Here is a 22,002-nt window from a genome sequence, read left to right on the forward strand (position 1 = left end):
TATACTTTGATTTACAGTCTTGTAAGTAGACAAAATACATTTCACACCACATGAGGTGCCCCAGGGACTTAATTAAGGTGAATTAACTGTTTTGAAACCTTTTACAGAAACTGGAAAGTGTGTGCAGACTAATGTACGTATATCAAAGGGAACAAGGGTTTGGGGTTCTAGGTATAAGGAAATGCTGTCAGGATAAGACATTCATATGTTTATCTCAGCTTTTACCTGTGACACCAGCCTGCCTGTTCATAGTTAACATTATTTTAGCCTTCCCTGACTGGCACCTGCTACTCTTAATTGAACACAGGATGATCAAAATAGTCTTGCTATGGTTACTGTGAACCACGATGTAATAAGGACTGAAATAAGGACTATGAAAAGACACTGTAAGGAAATAAGGATTACGAAAAGAGTGTTTCAGCTATACTATAAGGTGTTACAGATGGTAATCTTGAGTTATCTAAATAGCAAATAGCAGTAACACAAAAAGGGGAGAAACTTTATTTGCTAAGATATTACACATTTTTTTAGATCCTGCTTTTACCGTAGTATTCCATTGAATCACGTTTTTATTAATATTTGACAAGGGCTTCTGCATATAAACACCCGTCATTTCCACGTCTTTCATATTTTAATATGTATATGTAAGTTAATATTTTCAACAGTACTGCTCAGTGCAATGTGAAACACAGATATAATGTATTCTAATAGAGCATGGAGTTTTTTTGAAAACCTAAAATGTAGGGATTGACTCCAAAACTTAAAAAGCAGAATCGGCTCCAAGAAAACACATTGGTTTAAAACGTGCATGTCTTTAGTGTCACTGCATTATCTTTACTTAATTCACCGGAAGAGCTCTCGATATAAATTAGTTAAGTTCTATGCATTTTTGAGTAAAACAACGCACGGCTTGTTAGTTATTTGAGAGTTCCCTGTGCTTTTGATAAGAGACTATCCCAGCTATTAAATTCATATTAGATTTTTATTAAGGGCTTCTGTTCATATTACTTCCCATTTTAAGCATTAAAAAAAATAGGTATTTTTAAACATTGCTGTATAACAGTGCCACCACTCCTTCTGAAGATATAGTAGATTCTCAGGTTGTTTAGCTGAAAAAGTAGCGTTAAGGATAGTTGCAACTGCCGAAGTCTAGAAACTCAGAGTTACATCTGACATTTCATTCTTCACCTTGACTGTTGAGCCTTGGCCATTCATTGGTTTTTCACAGTGCTTTGGAGTTGGAAGGGAGTTTCACAGATGAAAGACGAAAATCAAAATAAACTCCTTTATCAACTAAACCTTGCAAGGGCATTCCAAATTTTACAATACACAGGGCGTTGATTGTGATATAACATACAACACAAGAGGGTTGGAATAAACAATTGATTCTCTATTGTTAGGGATGGCCATGCATAACTGACTTATGGCTCTGGTTTGCTCTGCTGCTTGTTACATGTGCAGTCATCCCTAACTCATACCAAAAATAGTTTATCGTACTCCCTGTGTTGCATATGTTTTATCAAACGTTCTCTCATTAAAAACTTTACTGGGGAGACTGAACGTTTCAGGACGCTGGCAACCTTTGTGAAAGCTTTTCCGCAGAGCTTGGTCTCCCTGAGCGGAGTCCGCGCTGACGGTGACCATGAGACAGTTGCCAGTATGGCATGCAGATACAGTCCGCTGGGCAGGTAACAGTCATCATGGGGCAGCGAGTAGCCGGTTTCGTGCAGAGGTCAGAGGCTGGATGGTCAGGAAGGCGGAAGGATTGCGGGGGCTCCCGCCAAGCCAGGAGCGAAGGCCGGCGGCGAGGCAGCGCGGGAGCGCGTTGCCGGGTCGCTGCCCGCGCTCTCCGACTTCTGCCCATGGCGCGAGGCTTTCCGTTTCCTGTGCTGTCAGTTCAGGACCTTCCGTGAGCCCTAAATTCATTGGAAAACAAACAAGGGCAGCAGCCGGGGAATTCACCCGGCCAGCCTTGTGATAGACGGTGTCTTATTTTGCGGCATCTGCAAGCTGTGGTTGTCTTCTGGGTAGCCGTTGGAAAGGTTTTATTCCTAAGCGCCGTGTAGATCGACTGTTTACCTTCCTGAATTAAGTGCATTTTGGGTAGTGTAGATACATATAAAGACAGCCCGACTGAGCTCACTCTGCGCAGCCTCCTGAAGAGGGGAGGGAGCGCAGTGCTGGTTCCAGGGTGAGTTAGCCCGTCACCAGCGCTCTCTCCGGGTCGTCGTTGGCGGTAACGGCGTGCCTCGGGGATAACGCTCCCTCTGCCGGGGTGCGGTGCTGAGCCCGCAGCGCCCGGCAGAGGTTTTGCCCTGCCACGTGCAACTCCGTGGTGATGGGGTTTGGCTAGAGGCGTTCTGCGCCTTTCTTTGCCGCACGCCTAGGCGAATGACACACAGATTGCTACAATACTGCTATTTTTAGTGGGAAAATGTTGCTTTTTGGCAAGGGTGCTTTCCGTCGAAAGCGTGGTCCCCCTGCACATTCCTATCAATGCATTTTCTCCAGGCTACGCCACCATCATGCTTAGCAGGAACGTTTTGACTGTAGACCTTTGTTTCAGTGCTATCACTCTCCAGCTTAGAATAACTGATGAAAGTTCAATTATATGTGAAGTGACTATTAACGCATCAGGACTCATCTGGGAGTCTGGGGCCTCCCCTCCTCTTTTCGCTTACAATTGCGCTAAATCCCTTAATGTTGCAAAGGAATCGTCCATTCATCAGGTAGAGGGTTGGAGGCCAGGGTGCAGATAACCGCTTTTACTGCATATGAGACATTGCAGTCCTGTTCTTAAGAACTGCCAGGCAGATTGGGAATCACGGTCACGGTTAATAGCAGCGAATTGCCAGCTCTTGATGGGTGGGTAGTCACTCCTTTCAGTGGTTGCCCCCTGGGGGGGAAGGTAGAAAAACAGAGGGAGGGAATTAGAGTGACTTTGCACAGTTGAGCAAGTTCATGCCGCTGGATCAGTGGCAAGCATTGGCAGGGCTCCACTCTGGGGAGGCTCACAACAACATCACAGTCTCATTTTTACCAATTGGTGTTGCTATAGCCAGTGGTGCACAGGGGGAGAGCAAAGAGAAGGGGGGGAGTGGGGGGGGGGGGAGTGAAAGCAAGAGTCTGGACTAAATTAAACAAACAAAAGTGCTTGTAAGTAGCATTTAACCCGTAACCATTAGCCCAGTGCTGCTAATTGTACTAAACTATATATGTGAAGTTCAGTGTGTGATTAAAGAGTTGGCTCACAAACTCTCTGCATAACCTTAATTTTTTCAAGGTTCTTTGAGTGTAGAATGGCTTATAATAATGATTTTGACTAATACGATTTTTGACATGCAACTTTAATGCTTAACCTTAGTACAACTCCAGAGCATTTCATGTGTATTCAGCTGTAAAGAGTGATGATTTAAAGGGATAATATAAGAAAAAGGTCGTTCTAGAATGAACCTCTAACAAATTGCATAAAGGAAGCTTATTATTCCATGAGTAGAGAGATGTGCAGCTTTTCTGATCATTTTTCTGCTTGGTTCAAAAAATTGTTGAGACATGATTGGGGAAAGAAACACAAAAAATGAAATAGAAAACTGCAAGCAGTGAACATTCTTGTGATGCCTATGATTTTGTTGCCACTTAAAATACTCTTCAGTAATGTGGTTGTTCATCTTTCCTCTTGTTTTGGGTGAAGAATTCGTTCCAATAAGAAAATGCTGTTACTGGTTGGAGGATTGCCTCCCGGACCTGACCGGCTACCCAGCAATTTGGTTCAGTATTATGATGATGAAAAGAAGACGTGGAAAATACTGACAAGTAAGTGGTTTGTTTTTGTACAGTTGTCTTGATGAATTTAAAAACATGGTTAATCAAATTAGACACTTTATTGATTTGTTTCTCTTCAGAGATTTGTTTATGTATCACAAGGGGCTTCACAATGGAGCAATAAATTGAGATTGCAGAAGATGCTAATTTTATAATAGGATAGGCCTAAATTAACACTGGCTTAAAATCATTCTAGCAAGTTTTTTTTAAGTAAACTTGTAAGTCTTTCACACTGCAACATGAATACATGCATATTTATGTATATATGAATATAATCTGGTTTAGAAAAAGAGAAGGCTGCTTGAGAGAGTTTTCTCAGAGTCAGATCCCTGGTAAGCCGTAGGACTTAGATTACACCTTTGATTCTCTTTTGCATTTTCATTTCCTTCTTCCCGCTTTATTTGTTGCCCACAATCATTAAAGAAAGGTTTCTTCTGTACTCCTCTGCACTCATTGCTGACAGAGGCATTGGTGGAGTACATCTGCTACAGTAAACAGTGCATGGAGGCTTCGCTCACAAAATTATTTCCCACCTTCTTGTAAGGGTTGATTGTGTTTTAGAGTAAGTATTTTGCCTCGAGCATTGAAATTTGGACTTATTGTTATATTGGTTACGATTCCCAGTTTAACTTGGTGATGGAATCAAATCACAGCTTCCTGAGTGCAGCAGGCTGTGTGTGCATTAGTCCCCTTGTGGCTAAACTGGCTGCATTGGTCAATAAAACTAAATTTTAACTGTCAAAATTGCCCAAAGCAGTATAGATAAAATAATAAATGAGCAATTCTGATCCATAAATCAAAGCCATACTTTTAAAACTGGACAACTGCTAAAACCTGGATTTCCTGATAGACCTGCTTTTTTTTCCCCAATAAAGTACCTTTTACAGAATTCTGTTCTTCATCTCTTATCCAAAGCCCCTTATTAATGGGATGCACCCAAGGTAATATTGTATTCACAGGTGAGGATGACACAAAATTAAAAAAAAGATGGTGCAGGATTGGAAATAATGCTTTTGCAAATTGGCTTCTCCTTGGAAACTTAAGAACTTCTCTCAAACTGCTGCACCATAAAGACTGCATAGGTAGAGATGCTCTGATATTAATAGTTGATGGCATTGGGTAACACTGACAGTTTTGAAGGGGCTTATGAACTGTACATTTGAAAAGCCTACAACATCCATGCTAGGGGATATGCTACACTTGACATTTTTCAGTATCATGAAATGTGACGAAATTCTCCTGTGTATGTTGCTTTTCAGAAAAATCTAAAGATGATAAGTCAGTGAAAAATCAATGACATTATGTAAGGCAGGAGCATTCTGTTTTTTTTGAATTTGTTATGTATAATCCAGTGCCTCACCATGATAGATAGGAGAATTAGAGCTCTTGCTTCAAGATTTGAACCGTCCCCTGAATATGGTCCATGAAATAAGTTTATTCTGAATTACTTATATGTGTACATATGTAAGATTTTGTAAGAATTGCATCTATTCAGTTCCTGGTTATTTATATTGTGATGCTGTCTCCAAGTTTATGGGAAACTAGACCCAGAGGCGTGGTACCTAAATGTCGTGGTTGAAAATACAGACCTGAATTCGTAGCTAGTACTTGAATAACACCACCATCTTGTATGTTATTGCTTCAAATGTTGAGAAACGTTTGTGAATAATCTTACGTAACTTCATGAAAAGAACGCAATCTTTTCTGTTTCGCCTGGAACAAGTAGTAAACAGAAACTCTCTTTTCCCTTCTGGTGAATGCATGTTACCTTCTGTGCTGTGATTAAAAGGTAATGCATCTGTTACAGTCCTAGCTAGCTCGTGCTCAAGCACTTGATGCTCAGCACTGAAGTCCTGAAAGCCCTTGGATCGGTCCCAGTGTTGACTAAGATGACAGATGTCAAATACACAGCCTTGTTGTGACACGACTAACAGTGTTCTTTCAAAAGCAGAAAAGGGTGCTGGGCTGGCCTGGACTGCTGCTGTTCTAGGAGCACGGAGGCGAATGCCTGTCTTTTCACATTGAAAAACTTACTGCTAACAGCATAGTTTCTTAGAAAATATTATTACCATTTGCCAAGTAGTAGCAATAATCATAAAAAAGGTTGAAATGCAAGTTTCAACTGTGCCAATTCTGTATTCCCCTGCTTTTCTAAATTAATATAGAAACAATGTGGCAAGCGGGGACAAGTTGGAGTAGAATTTTCATCTTGTTCTTTCCATAAAACATTGGGATGGCTATACAGCACAGGAGTGCATGGACCTAAAGATCGAAAGAACTATGATTGAGCAGTTTTAGAGAAGACCATGAACTAATCACACTATAAAATAGTGACTGTACGGTGCAGTCATGGTGTTGTGTCAACATATTATGACTTTTACTTGGTATGTGGGAATTGAAGGACATTGTGCTGTCTTCATTTTTGGTATAGTTTTTGCTGTTTAGGAGAAGGAATAATTATTTTCTCCCTTTACCCTTTTACTCTTATCTCTTTCCCAGTCCACAGTTTTCGAAAATAACTGTTCTGTTTATTCTTATCCTAAAAGTAGAACCAGGAGTGAAGGAGGAAGGGTTTTTTCTGTTTCTTTCTGACTTGCAGGGCTTGTTTAGTCATTGCTGTCTGTGCTGAAGTTGCAGATCACCCTGCACTCATCAGTGTAAATGAAGAGTTGCCTGTTTGCTCCCTAGTGAATAGGGACAGAATAAAAGCCATGAGGTTGTGCAGCGAGGAGAATTTCAGTCCTTGCAGTCTGGTTCTTCAAGATATTGCTATCTCATTATCACTTTAGGCGTATTTGGTTTTCTCCTGTGCAAGGAAACCTCGCCATCAACAAAAAAACTAGTTTTTGCACTTACTAATACTTCCTGGTCCAGGGTAAATAGGCACAGAAATTCCCCTTGGAATCCCTATGCATTGCTAATTCTCTGCTCTCCGTGCCTGTGGCATTTGGGGATGGGGACAGTGGGAGAGAAGTTTGTAAATTCAGTCCGGGGTGCAGTGGCTGGGCTGTGGCTGAGAGGAGCCCCCAGAGTTGTTCAGCAGGGCCGTGAGTCAGAGGGAGCTGCTTGCCCGTTGTGTTTTTTCCGTCCCACTCAGTGGGGAGAGCAGAGCGACTGTTGCAACTAGCTGGGTGCTGAGCGCTCCACGTCCTGCCGTCCGTGATGCACGAGGAGCACCAGAAGATGAGCCGTCAGAAACTGCTGACTCCATACCAGCCGTGGCACCGCAGGTGGAGCTATGGAGGCGGTTACAGGTGGAACAGCACAAGCTATTGAGTATGACAGCTCAGCAGAGTAACAATCTCATTTTGTTCCCAGTCCATGACTAGATCTATTGGCAGGGGATACTGCCCACCTTTCTCTGCCTGGCTACCCAAAGCACCAAACGCATCAGTACTAATGGGAGTAATTCTGAAGGTATCAGGAAAACAACTTGCCTTGTTCATAGATCCAGAAGAGGAGGGGAAGCATGCACCCATTTCCAATTTTTTAATGTCATCATCTATAGGCAAGAATGCTATGGCTCAAGGGATCGGTAGATTTTTCACAGTCTAGTATTATAGTGCATTTTTCCTGGCTGGTATTTCTCATAGAGTTGTTTTTTTCTATGTTAGCAAAAAAAAAAAAAAAAAAAAGAGAGAGAGAGACAAACTGAAGGAAAAAAAAAGGAGGAAGCATGTGGCACATCCCAAGCATTTTCTACCACCAAACTTTATTTGATGGGGTTCAGTCCTAATCTGAGATTCAGAAGGTGCACACTGCTGTATAATTTGAAACATTTCTTATTGCACAGTCGTGCCTGAGCAAAGTAGAGGGTTTTATAGACTGCATGGCAAAATACAGTGAACAAATCTTTACCGAGTGATTTCTTTTCAGCCTTGCTTACAAATACGCAAAACACGAGTTCATTTTCTCATTGGGTGCTATGTCACATAGCAGCAACAGGCTACTACTGCCAGTGACACAGACTGAACTCTTGGTGGGCGCTTGATAGACCCTGCTAACAGCAAAAGTTCTGCTCTGTTCAGGGGCTTTCGTTATTCAGTGATATTTTGCAGCCCTCATACCTGCCTGCTGGATACAGGGCAGGGGGTCCTCTGTGCCACAGCCGCGCGCCTCGCCGGTGACAGCCAGCTGCTGCTACTTCTGTTTTAATTGTGAGCTACCATCCTACCAGGAGCCCTTGTTTAATCACAGAACTCCTTTTGATTGTTTGTTTTAATTGCACCATTTAAGATTAATTGAACTTTTAAAGAGTGAAACAATGTTGTGTTTGTTGGAATTATTCTGTAATAATTGCAAGTTTCAAAGACCAGAGCCTCTAAAGATTTTTTTGTGTTCAGAATTGCACAGCTCTCCCAAAAACCCTACTGCTAAGGCAATGATGTATTACTTTCACTTTCATTATATGTTTTTAATCAGAGCGTGACTTCACACTAGACAAAGCGATACTTTATGCATGGTCTCACTTGTTTTTTGCTAAAATCTTCTGACATGATTAATTTTACTTTAATGCTTTTGTCTTGTTGTAATGGTAAGGATGATGGGTATAAACCAGGGCAAAAAATACATGCTTTTCTGTCATAATGCCTCTGAGCATTTAAAAAGTATATTAAATGAAAGAAAAAAATATCACAAGAGACTGATCCAACTGGAATTAAATTTCTTGCTACCTGAACAGAGAATGCAAGAAATAAATAAAAACGATGCAGTCATTGTTTTAATTCTTTTTTTTTTTTGTATTTTTTCTATAGCAATGTATTCATCTGTCTGAGTAGAAGTGACGACTAGGAGAGAAATTGTGTCTTGCAGATTTCTAGATATACAGTGAATCCTCCATTCAATGCAGGACTTTTTTTTTTTCTCTAGAGCACAAAGGGATGAAATATTAGGAAATGTTCCTGAACTCTTAGATGGCACATTCCATCCATTTTAAGCTGCAGTAGATCTTTCTTTCATATCAGTACTCTGATTTTCAATAATGTGCTAATTGTAACGTTCCTGAACCTCCCTAGATAACTGCATCATCTCTGTAAAACGTGGAGAGAATTCAACGAGCATCAAAATAGCGGCAAATGCATGTATGGGCAGTAATGCATTTATGCTTAGGTATTGTACTAGGTTTTGATTTTAAACCCGTGTAAAGGCCAACATCCTTGTCCAATGAAAAAGTGTAACATAGGTGACATATTTGAATAGGAAAGGGAAAACGTCCAGAAGTTCATGAGGCTGAAGAGTTTTGCTAGGAAAACTAGCGTCTTTTTCCTCATTTAGAAGCTTACCTCTTCTACTAGTTATCTTTTATTCTTATTTTAGTTATCTTGAGCTTCCTGACCTTCGCTAGGTATATTTTAGTGTACTTGTTTGGTCACTATGTGAGGACGAACAGTGAATCAGATACTTTGATTTCTTTCTGCCTCTCTCACTTTCTTGCCAGCAGCAATCACACAATATCAAGGAGTTGTCACTTATTTGTTTTCCTCTGACTCACTGATCATAACAAACAGCCAGTAACCTTTTCGTGCTGAGTGCTCTGACAAAGGTAGTCCCTTTTCCCTCTTTCCCCAGGTCAGCTGTGTTTTCATTTTTACCTGAAGCAGCCTCCACTTTGGGTAGTCTAATCTGAATACAACATTTTTGTGTTTCTGTTATTTTGACTTTTTGAGTTTCCCTTGAATATATTCTTTGGCAGTCCAAGCCGCCTCTGTACAGCAATCCTCCATTCATCTTCAGTAACGGCACTTTGAATGTCAGCAAGCCCCTACACATGCTGGTGGTCCTAAAACCCCTCTGCGAGCTGCACGAGCATTATTACTTATGCATTTCCCCCAGAGGAAGGCAGGTAAAAGGAACGGCAAAATGATTTGCTTCACGTCACAGGCAGCAGCAGAGCAGCTGGGTCACTCCACCTCCCAGCCGATATCATTTCTGCTGGATCAGGTTGTCTTTCCTTCTCCCTGGCGATGCTTAGCTGAGCCATCCTTTCCGGTACAGAATGATACTTTGTCCTTCCCGAGAAAATTAACAGCAGTGTTCTTGCTCTTCTGTTTTTCTGAAATGTCTGTTTTTCTGAAATGTCTGTTTTTCCTTTTTTTGGAGTCGCCAGGAGTTCTTCGTCCTTCATGTGTTTCAGAGTGCTTTGTCTAGTTTTCCCTGATAAGTCTTCAGTATTTTCCAAGTTGGTTACCTACATGGCAGAGGGTATGATTTATACACTTACGTCAGAGGTCCTTCGGATCCTTGGGAGAAATTTTCAAAGGCATAAACATCAGTTTAAGTACCACGAGATGCCCAGGTTGTGCCTTTGGAAATTTCCAGTTGACCTTACTTCTTTTAAGTAGATTCATCCACTGTAGAGCTTTTACTTTTTGAAGAATGATAATATCCAGTACTTGTATTGTGTTAGACTCAAAGGTTTCTCCCTTTCATTTACGTCTGAACAATTGGTAAATGAGTAAAGGAAAAGTAGAAGTGTTCGTAAAAGGTGAGTGGAGTCAGATGGACAGATTAAATCTCTTGGCATATACCAGTTAAAATTTCTTCCCCCTTTTTTGTTACTTGTGAGAATAGTACACACTTAAGTTAATCAAAAATGTGTTTTGATGAACAGTTCTTGGCAACCCTGTTAAATTTCATATCTTTTACTCCATTTACCCAGCAGGCTGGAATGCTGCAGCTTCTGCTTCAGTGCTGTGTCGAGGCTGGTTTCAGCACTGCATTGAAAAGCTTGAGCAAGCATTAGCATATTACTAAAGCAGAAGAAGTCTTGATATTACCCTCTAGACAGATTTAATAGATGTGGTGGATATATGTAGTTGTGCATGTACACATATGCAACACACTCACGTGTATTCTCATAAATAAAAGTGCTAATTACATTAAAAGCTAATTTTTAAACATAAATTCCATCTGTATTTTCCATCTCATATGTTGCCCCTTGTATACAAGGAAAGTATGGTCACAAAAGAAGAGGTTCATATAGAGAGAAGTTGACTGAGTGGTACAACTATCCGATGTTAAGCCTGGCTTTAGAAGATTTATTCAGCGTGGTCAGACACATTGCCAATAAGTCACATGCTTTTCACATACAGAGAAGTGAGAATGTAACGGTGAGAAGCATAAAGATAGTGAAGAGTATTTTTTGTGTGTGACATACTAGAGGTTAGCCACAGCTCCCATTCTGAGGATGATGCATGGGAATTCAACCGTGCAAGTGCCATTAATGATGCACGCCTGCATATCTAAGAGCAAGACAGATCTCTAAGAATGAATGAGAACATAGCATGTTTTCACAATGAATGCTGTATTTGTGTCTTAAATATTATTTTATTCTGCAGTACCATTTGAGATAACTTCCAAATGTCTTCCCTCCTTTTATGCCCTGTGTATTTTTCCTTTTAATTGCAATGTTGTTAGCTTCTGCTTTTACACAGATGATATTTGATTGTATGTATCTTTTGTGATAACTTCTATTCTCTGTGCCTGCCTTGATCAACCAACATATTAACATCCTTTCACCTTCTTTCAGCTAAAACCCTGAGAGAGCAAAGGGTTAGTGCGAGCAAATCATTCACAAATTACTCTTTTTACCATTTCGATTGAGACTTTCTGGTTATTCGCAAAGCAGATTATTCTGCTCCCCCACCCCATTCATAAGTGTGGTGTATCATAGATTCTGGATAGCTTTCTCTTCCTATATTCCCTGTTCCCTTATATTTTGCTGCCCTGTGTCTTTGCAACTAACTAATCTTCTCATTGCCTTAACTCTGCTTGCGCTGAAGCCCTCAACAGTCTTTCCTTTTCTCTTGGCTCGTTTTCGCCCGTTCTTTATGAACTTCTGAACACCCACCTCTCTGGAAACCAGGATGTATGAAATTCTTCATGTCCTTTCACGTTCTCAAAGATGTGTGAATGTGCTCCTCTTCATCCTCAGCAACTCCACCAGCAGATAGTCACTTGTGAGTAGAATTCAGAGGTGTTACCCAAATGTCCTGTTCAAAGCCTGTGTTGAGCCTGGGCCACTTGTGGTGAAAAGCTCATCAGAACCGGAGAACAGGATGTCCTTGAGTAGGCTCCAAAATGTCCTTGAATAGGGGACAAAGAGCCTGCAGATAATGAGTGGTGGGTGGCTGCAAGTGAGAAAGTGGCAGACATAAGGCAAGTGAGTTCTCAGATGATCTGTGCCATTTCCAAAAGTAGATGCTGATGTCGGACTTCTGACAAAGCTACTGATTCCTGGAGATGCCGCTCCCTGCTATATCCTTGCAAGTAAATTAAAACCTTTGGCTTAAAACCTTCCTCCTGGCTCACAGAGCTTATCTTTTTCTACCTCATCTTTCAACTTGAGTTACTCATCTTTACAGATGACTTGAGGATGACAGTTCCATTTTGCAGCGACTTCTGAGGCTTTGTTCCAAGGCAAAATGAAAACAAATCCTTTCAAATGTTTTTGCAAAACAGAATTGTGTCAAAATGTCCATTGTCATATCAACACCTCTTGGAGGGTGCGGTAGAGGCAGGCAGCTTGAGGTTCAGGTCCCTGCTTTGCCCAAGTCAGAGTACAATTTTTAACTTATTTGAGTTGCTCATGTATGTGCCGGTAGGTGTTTCACAGCCCCACCAGAGAGAGCTCTGCCCACAGTCTGTGCTGGCCTGCTGCCGGCTAGCTGCAAACCAGAAGCAGTGGAGCCACAAATAGCAATGTACCATCCCTTCGCCAGTAAACCCGGATGAGTGACAGCACGTGTGAACTTGGGCTTAATGCTACCCTAACGGGTCTACAACATTTCAAGCCATCTCAGCCAATGAGCAGGAGTAGAGACTGGGAGTGGGTTGGCCTCTGTCCAAAGTGAGTGTCCCAGCTGGCCAGGTACAGATTTCCATAACATTACATGATTTCCAGTAAAAGAAAGTATCACCAAAAATGTTCTCACCAGTTCTGTGTGGGTCTCTTAATACTATTTGGCTCCTGCTCTGAAAAATCAGCCAGCTGAAATAGCTTCCAGGACAAATGCTGTTGCATTGCGTGCATCTAGTGCTCACTACAAACATGGCTTTCTGTTTCTTAGATGATTTCAGGTAAAACTGATGTGTTTATTCTCATCTACTTGCACTAGGATTTATGTAGCATTAATAGGAGCTAGGCACGTATAGAGATGAAAATGAACTCGGATGTGTTTCTTGTTGCTTGCTTTAGAAAGCGTTCCTTTTTTTGGTATCTAATATGACGTTTTATTTATATATAAATGGTTTGCAAACAGGATAGTAAAGCAGCACTAACTGAGCAAGATGTGCTCATAAAAAAATTCTCATAGAAATCCTCAAGACTTTTCTTTAGAAACTGATGGATTGTTTATAAATCTTGTCCTCTCGAATATTCCTAAAACAAAAGGCAGTTTCCTTCTAAGAAGTGTTTTGTACACGGCTATTTGAAAAACAGATTTCAGAAGCCTGCCTTAGCTTTCTCAGTTTCGTAGGTGCTATTAAGGAAAAAAAGTGCCGATCTTGGATCCTCAACTTTATTGTTTTCACTCTTGTATGTCCTTATGGTGTTGTGGTGGCTCGGTATTTGTAAGTAGCAGTACTCTTTTCAATTTTCCTGTTTTCTCAAGGCTTGATGAAACGTCCTTCCCTTCCCTTCCCTTCCCTTCCCTTCCCTTCCCTTCCCTTCCCTTCCCTTCCCTTCCCTTCCCTTCCCTTCCCTTCCCTTCCCTTCCCTTCCCTTCCCTTCCCTTCCCTTCCCTTCCCTTCCCTTCCCTTCCCTTCCCTTCCCTTCCCTTCCCTTCCCTTCCCTTCCCTTCCCTTCCCTTCCCTTCCCTTCCCTTCCCTTCCCTTGCCATTTAAGACAGAAATGAAATTTATTATGGACTTGACAGTTTATTTTTATAAGCTTTCTGTCTCATACCAGGTGTTGTATGAGCTACTGCTTTCATTTAACTGAACGCTGGAGTAAGTATCTGCAGAAACGGATTAATACGTCTTTTCGGGGCTGGTTTTTTTGGTATGTTGTTTTGTCGTATTTATATAGTGTGCTTCTGCTCCCCAATGGGGATTGTGCTACTATAGGGTGTGTAACTGCAGAATGACTGCTCACACTGAGAAAAAAAGTGTTAACAAATTGAATAGTAATGAATTAACCTGCAGAAAAAGCATTTTGCCCTAGTACACAGAAACCCTGCATAACTAGAGCATATAATTTTAAATGAAGCAGGCGCTAGGAATGCCTCAATGGGTGTGATGTCGACAGTAGCTCATAATTCATGGATATGAATTATGGCTGAATATCAGGAAAAAACTTCCTGACATTGAGATCTATTAGGTTGTGGAATAATCTCCCACGGGAAATGGTGGAAATCCCATTGCTTAGGACCAGGCGGAGCACCGGGAAGGGTACAAAGCCTGGCCTGGCCTCTGCCTTTTAAGGAAAACGAATTAATTGCTTTAAAACGTGCTTTCCTAACAAGCTAGATTAGAGCTGGCCCCTATTATTCCCTGGGCGGGAGCAGGGGAGTCCGGGCTGGGGCTCGCTGCCCGGCCCGCAGCCTCCCGCAGCGCCCCGGCCCCGCTGCCCCCACCGCGGCTCGTATTTATACCCTGGAGGGGTGCGAGGTGCTGCCCCGGCTGCCGGGGCCCCCAGCGGAGGCCCGAGCCGCGCCGCTTGGGCTCCTTCGGGAGTCGGGGAGGGCACCAGCAAAAGAGAACGGGGAATTTTTCCGTAATGTCCTCTCCGAAGCAGAGTAAGCCTACCCACGTTTGGTTTAGTTCGGCGAACGCCAGAAGCTGCCCGTGACTGATGTGAGCCTGGGGTTTTCTGATAATAATTTATCTGTGACTGAATCTTTTGAAAAGTTTCCCTTTGTATTGCAAGTAAATAAAATATTTAATGCACACGATTTAGCTTTAATTTGGAAAAGAAAGATCTTCCTCGGTGATATGGCTACAGCTAAAGCGATTAAACGAATCAAACCTGTCTCCTTATAAGTGAAGGTGAAATGAATGTGTGTGATGTGGCTGCTTTGGAGTGATGACAATAACCAGCATCTTACTGTGTATGGGTAGGCTGATTGAGTTTCAACTGGGGAAAAAAAAAAAAAAGGACAGAAAAAAGGTTTAGCTCCAAAACTTTCGACTAGGAGACTGTAAACACTCCTCCTTGGGTTAAGCAGAGAGGGGCAAAATAGGAAAGAGCTGTGCTTGTTTCACTTATTCAAATAGAGTGACCATGGTAACTGGCCACATTTCTTCTTTCCCCCCCAATTGTACACACTGAAGGCTAGAATATGTTGGTCTGATCTTTACTTACCACCAGCTGCTTGCTCGCTGGTCAAGAATTACAGCTGCTGTATGTGCACAGCCTTAACAAGCATATGTACCATATATAAAAGGTACTTTGCTGATTGAAATGACATGAAAGAAACGTCAAACGGGTGCCAGATCAGAAAGAAGCAGAAAAAATTTTTTTTTTCCAGATGAATTGTTAAACACTAACCAAAAAAAAGTCTGAAGAAAGGTCATGGAGCAGATTTCTGCCCTCGTGCACGTGAAAGGCATTGTGCTGGCATAAGGAAGGTAGAATTTTATTCCCAAATTAACTCATTTGCTTGATGCAAAACTGAAAGAAAATCCTTATGACCAGCTTATAAGCGTGTATAATGAAAAATTACAACAGCAGAAAAATGTATTCGTATCATATCTCTAATTCAGCGAAGTATTAATCACACTGATGTTCAACAGTGTGTTTAAATACATGCTTAAGTACTTTGCTAAGTACGGTCTGTAAACAACTCTATACCAGTGTGCATTAACAGCGGACAGAGTTTATCTGTACTGTCTGCAGGAGACTAGAATTATTGTAAGAACTGTGGCAGCCAGCAGCACAGAGCTGGATGATCTGTGGTGTCCACATCGCAGCTTTCTGGCTAGTCCCCAGGCAGTCCTTGTCTCCCAGCTGTATTACCATTAATGTCTGCGCAAGCTTATTTAAACTTTGTTTTATTCAGCAGAATCACAAATGCTTGGATCAGCCGTGCATTTCCTGGCTCCCATCAGCTTCAGGAAAGCAAGCTACATCCTGGGCAGAGGTGGCCCATCCAAGGCTTCATACAGGGCTCTAACTTAGGTCTTTTCAACGTGTAGGGTGTTTCAGGGGCTTTCTGCATGGGGACGGATTTCACCCGGCGGGAGCAAACAGCCAAGTTGCCCCTGCCACCTCGCAGACCGTCTCCAGCAGAGCTCCAGGGCACGGTCATCTAAACACTCAGAAGTTATGTTTTTTCCTAACTTCTGAGATTTACAACAGCCGTAAAGCCTTGACATAGCGTCCCTTTGTTAGAGGGAATGATTTGGCTTCACCCCAGCTGGTTCGTTTTAAGAGCCTGGTCTCCTCTCACAGAGGGAGGACTGCTGGCGACAGGCTCCTCTCCCTAAGGAAAGCAGCGCTATCGCCTGCTTGAAGCAGTTGCAGCCACTTCAGTACTTTCCTTTGAATTCTTTAACGTTGGAAAAAATATCCTCAGAAAAAAATAACGGATTCCTTAGTGAAAAGTCTTCTAGCTTTACATGGGTACAGAACAGTAGTGCTCAACAAAAATCAAGATGAATCTTTAAATAACGCGGGGTTTTTTTTGAGTAATGCTAAATTTGCTATTTCAGGAGAAAATGTTTTTATGCAGAAAACTGCTATTGATCCATATTCATTTGCAGAAAAAAATCCTTCAGGGTTGGTCATTTAACCGTGTAATACCGAGGTCATTTGGCTCTGCTTGTAGAGTCATGAATTACCTTTTGCCGTATACCAAACGCTTTCATGAAAGGCCCGAACGCTCATGAGAAGGGTGCCGTAGAGGACCCTCTGCAGGGTGCTGCAGGTGGTGGGGAGGGCGTGGGGTGCCGGGGGCTGTCCGTGGCTGGTCCTGCGCTGGCCTCGCTGCTGTGACCCCACCGCCAGCCCCACTGGGGACAGAAAATCTGGTCTGCCCTCACTAAACTGGCCTCCGTGCAGAAACGAGGCTGTAAAGATAGTACTGAAAGACTATCACGACACCAACGCACTGAAAGACTCCCAGATCCGTACAGTCTCTGGGTATAAAGACATCTCCGTTCCTGGTGCAGGCGTAACGAGCTAGTGGCTGGTTTTGGGTTGGTTGGTTTTGCTGCTGCTTGCGGAATTGCTTGCGGAAAAGGAGGAAAGAGCCAGAGCTACTTTCTGCGTCCACTGCTGCAGTTCACTCTGTGCAGGCAGCAGGTGCTGGGGCAAAAATACGACAGCAGTGTCGCAGGAAAAAAACACAAGCAAAGGAAAGTCCGAGCTTTTAGAGGTAAGCAAAGTGAACTGGGTGGACCAAATTTAGCGTGGTCAATGAAATCTGTGGAGTTATTATTAGGTATGAATTTAGTGTCCTTATTTAAAAATGATTTGTGACGGGTCACTGGAGTAATCCACAGACAGATACTAAAAATGTAGGAAGAAGTATATAATTTACAGTTTTGCTGATTGTTTCTATATGCTTCTGTAGCATGTGCTGTTTCCAGCCACCTATTGGTACAGCTGTTAAACTCGGGCCGTGCTGTTTCCAACCACCTATTGGTACAGCTGTTAAACTCGGGCCCCAGAATGATGGGAACCTTTAAAGCAAACGAGAACCTGAGAGGATGCGATTCAGAGCCAAGTCAGTGGCATAAAGCTAGTTCGGGTACTTCTATACTGTATTTTAACAAGTTTGGTGCTAGGAGCCTTGGGCCTGTCCCATCACAGAGCCATAACAATACTGCCCTTTGTCTAGACTCTAAATTAAGCTTAAATGAATATCTAATTCTGATTATTTCAGGGAAGTTACTCCTGAGTTACACTAGCAGCGTTGCCAACAATTTTCTCTCTGCTGTTGCGCATTTAATATTCTATTTAAGACAAAGCTTCTTGCTTCACCTAATTGTTTTTTTAAATGGGGAGGGGTTAATAGTATGGTTGAAAATTAAAACTTGAATGTGTCACCTTAAAGACTCAGAAGCCAGAAAGTAAATAGAAGGGACAGCAAGCATATGTAGCATCATGGACTTAACGGTCTGGATTGTGATTTTTGAAAATGCTTTGGGTTAGCAGCGCTTGTACCTTAGGGTAGGGAGCAAATAATTAAGCCCACAGGGTTGGTAATGGGATTCAGAGACAAAGTTATTAAACAAATGCTTAGTATGCATGTTTATCAAAAGTAAATTTGTGCAGCCGGGGTAATGCGATAGGAATGAATATATATATATATATCTCTGAACCTCTAGTGGCACTGACCTCAGCAAGAGCCCCAAACGGGTTTTCTGATCACTCACTTGTTCTAGGTGTTGCACCTGAATGCCAAAAGTACTTCTTCATGTTAGAAAACAAATTAAGGCAGTGGGTATATCATTTGAAAGTCTGTATATAGCTGATTATATGGAGGGAGCTATCTTCACAGACTCAGTGTCTAAAGTTCAGCTTTAAGGATTTTTTTTTTACTTTTAGTGAAGGTATTTCTCTAATAAAGATGTCAGAGACTTCTTCTTGGGATTTGCATAGTCAGTGTGGAATTTCATTGTATTTGTATTATATAAATAATGTACACTTGCATGAGGAATAGGTTGATTTCATCAACTTATTTTGTAGGTATTGACTCCTATTACTTGTTTGTCATTTGTGGATTTTTTTGAGTCTAAATCTTTTGTAATTTGGATTTGGTCAAAGGACTGAAAGAGGTCCAGCTCGCCTACGTTTCTTCGAGGTAGTGCCCACTAGTTCAGCCACGATTCCTACTTGTGCTCAGGTTCCTAGATGGTTACAAATGCAAGGTAAAATGTGTTAGCTTAAACAATCTAATTATTGCTTTAAGGTAGTTTAAGCTAGTGTTTTTTCTAATTGTAAGAGGCTAGAAGCAATTACTTCAGCCCAGCTGATAAGCGGTAACTTTCAAAAGCGCAGTGCTTAAACCAAAGCAATTGCTTTGATCATCTGTTCATACTCTGTAATATAAATCAAAATTGTTTGTATCAATGATATGCTAATATTTGGAAAAGCATATTTGTTTTAGGCAGATGCGGACCTACAGTGTACATGTGGATATGTCTGAACGAACGCACTGCATTTGGGATTATTCTGTCTTTATTAATTCATAGGAAGACTGCAAACTCTTCAGACAGGGTCAGCCTGTATTAATGTCTTGTAATGCAGCGTGCACTTCATCAGTGTTTTTTACAGTGAATAAAAAAAGAAATCCTCAACTGCACTTTTTGCTATATTTCTTTTGAGTTTCTTTTTCTGCCCCGTTTTTCACGTTTCTCTTTGTGAAAAATCCAAATTTGTCAGCAGTGAAGGCTTGAGCTGAATTTTCACCTACAAGATGTGAGAAAGGATGTATTTCTGGACAGCACAAATCTATCTGCTTATGCTCATATCCCAGTTCACAGCTAAAGTCTAATCCTACCTATTGAAAGTGCTGAGTGCCACTTGCGTGTACGTCTGTGTTGTGGCTTTGAGTCGCTAGCGTGGATATGGCCTGAGCAGGACTGGCTGTGCAATGCCGCCAAACCCAAGTTGTCTCAGCGTTGGGGTGAAGAGAAGAGCACTGATTGCGCATGTACCCCATGCCATCCTACTGCCCGGCACGGTGCAGTAAGAGCGTCCCAAGCAGCTGCCAGTGCCCTGAGGTAGTCTTCTTCTGCTCCCTGGGAGGAGGAAATATAAATTTCTCTACCCTTGCCAGACTGGAGGAAGAAAAGACATTCTGACTTCAAAATGATCCTTTTTTTGGCTCCTCTTCTCTTGGCCGCGGAGAAGAGGAAGAGGAGCCCCCAAGACATTGCCAGGCTGGGCTGGGTATTGAGAAGGTGCTGTATGGGGGATCCAGGATATCGGCATTTTTGTGGGAGCTGGAGGAAGCTGCCTGTTGGCAGGGAGTCCTTGGCTATATTTTACATACAGGTTTAATAACAAGTAGCATTACTGCTGGGATGGATGCTTTCTGGAGAGGGATAGTTGTTGTAAGTAGTTGGGAAAGGAGGAAAGAGTGGGAGAAGGTGTAATGCAGCAGGGAGTGCATACAGAAGTAAATCCCAGTCCCTGTGTGTGTTCCTTACAGAATGGGTATACTTCAACCTTTGGGTGCCTTTGCCAAGAAAATCCTTCTTTAGAGAAAGAAGAAGATAGCTGTAATATGGCTGCCTTTATGCAATCCGGTTTTGGATTAACACTGAGTAACGCACCTTTGAAAAGGAGCGACTATTTTGGAAGGATTCTTTTTTTTCCTGTAGTAGTGTAGGGGATTTGTTTGTATCGCAGTTACCTCATATCTGCTCTCCCCGTCCTTATTCCGATGAGGAGGAAGCGCTCTCTTTGTCAAAAGCAAGCGTGTTGTTTTACCCAGCTTCCAGATCATTATTAAAGGAGAGAAAGAGAGAGAGAGAGAGATTTGGCGGGGTGTTGGTGAGGAAGGGAACTGTGCCTGCTATATTTCGCTGGGACTGGAGTGTGGAGTAGAAAAGCAGATGTGTGCGGACTGCCAGGGAAATCGCTGGCTGATGCTCGTGCAGTCTGGGTTCGGGGAACTGAGACAAGGCGAGGCAAAGCAGGTATGACTGATGCTGTGCCAAAGCCTGAGCGCTGCTGAGCACTCGCAATGCCCATTGCAGTCAGTGGGAGCAGCAGGACTCAGCATCTGGCAGAATCGATGCATCGAGCGTTTGTTTCTTGTGTACTCCGTTTGATTTCTTTCCTTTCACACTGAACACGAGGAACAAACAGAAGTTAACTGCTTGGGAGGAAGCTGGCTATGTCTTTTTTTGTGCTGCATTTCACCTCTTTGTTTTTGGTTGACTGTAAAACCGAAAGCCGAAAAAAATAATTTAAATGCTTTTCCAGGGGGAGGGGGAAGCTGAAAACAATGTACACCATCTAGTGGCTTAGGATAAAACTACCAGGTAAAAGGAAGCCGGGCAAGAAAGGAATGCGACAATACCGTCCCGCAACTGGTACCGTTAACTTGACAGACTTTGGACTCTCTGCAGCACTTACTTGTGCGATCCAGAAATGCCCAAATAGCTGCAGGATAGAGAGGGAGTTAGCTGCCTGTCAAAACAGGCTATATCATGTACAAATTACTTAGGTCCAGTACAGATTACTTAGAAAGAACATTAGAAAGGTGGCAATATCAAGCCCTCCGGAGTTAGGAAATGGGAGAATTAAGCTGCTTCTGCCTAACTCGGCCTCTGTTCGCCTAGACGTTAAGATGCAAGCTGTAACAATATCACATACTATTCTTTGTCACATATCAGTGCACAGAAGGGACCGTGCTGAATTTCTTCTCGCAGTATTTTGTTTCCTCTGTCGCTCAGCGTGTGGATCCCATCTACTGTATGCTACAAAAATCTTGTTCTGAAGGCAGAATTTCTTGGCAAGCTTTTCTTCGCAGGGTTCGTTAACAACAGGACCCAAGTACTTCATTGGCATTCGTTGTTGTTTTTGCATCATCCTCTTTGTGAGGATTGCAGATCCCTATTTTGCAGATAAGGAACCGAGGTGCGATGAGGTTAAAGTCAAAGGTATCCCGTAACCTGGCGTGCCCGTTTCAAGACACCACAGACCTTGCTCTCCAGATTGCCTCTCCCACTGATTTCAGCATGGGGGTGCTCCTGCGTATCAGACACAGGCATCAGATCAGGCATGTGGGAAATGCAGCACATGTAATTAAGGTTCTCGGAGCAGGGGAAACAGGTAGGTGTGGAAAAAGATAGCTTCAGGGACTTGTCTCGCACCACAGTAAAAATGTGTGGCAAAGGCAAGGTGCCCTCTCTCACTCACCACATGCCTTCCATAAATGAAGCAGCCTCTTAGAGCCAGGACTCGTTTTCACTGTTACATGGTTCGTTCATAGGGCAGCTTTGTTCCCTGCGCTGGGGCTGCGGTTATATGGTAGGTAAAGCTATCACTGCTCTTCGAGTTTCTCTCCAGCAGACGTCATCCCATGATCCTGTCTCCTACTCCGTGTCAGCGCTGGAGATCGTTTGATCCCTTGGTGAGGCGGTTCAGGACATTCAACCAAAATGAAAATCTACTCTCTTGCTTTCGGGGTTGTTTTTCTGTCAGATGATTGCCTTGAAAGGGGCTCAGAGAGGGGTGCCGATGAGAGGCTGTGCTAGCACAAAGAGGAGCCTCGATTGCCT

General features: G+C 42.5%; 1 protein-coding gene across 2 annotated transcripts in view; it reads left to right on the plus strand.

Moving 5' to 3' along the window:
* Positions 1-22,002, plus strand: part of KLHL14 (kelch like family member 14) — a 66,235-nt gene that overhangs the window by 14,933 nt on the left and 29,300 nt on the right. For both annotated transcript variants that reach the window (XM_068932798.1, XM_068932799.1), the window contains exon 3: positions 3,692-3,813. In XM_068932798.1, the coding sequence (XP_068788899.1) occupies positions 3,692-3,813 (122 nt within the window). The remainder of the gene's footprint in view (positions 1-3,691; positions 3,814-22,002) is intronic.

Source organism: Struthio camelus, chromosome 2, assembly GCF_040807025.1.
Source record: "Struthio camelus isolate bStrCam1 chromosome 2, bStrCam1.hap1, whole genome shotgun sequence".
In the NCBI taxonomy this organism is placed as follows: Eukaryota; Metazoa; Chordata; class Aves; order Struthioniformes; family Struthionidae; genus Struthio; species Struthio camelus.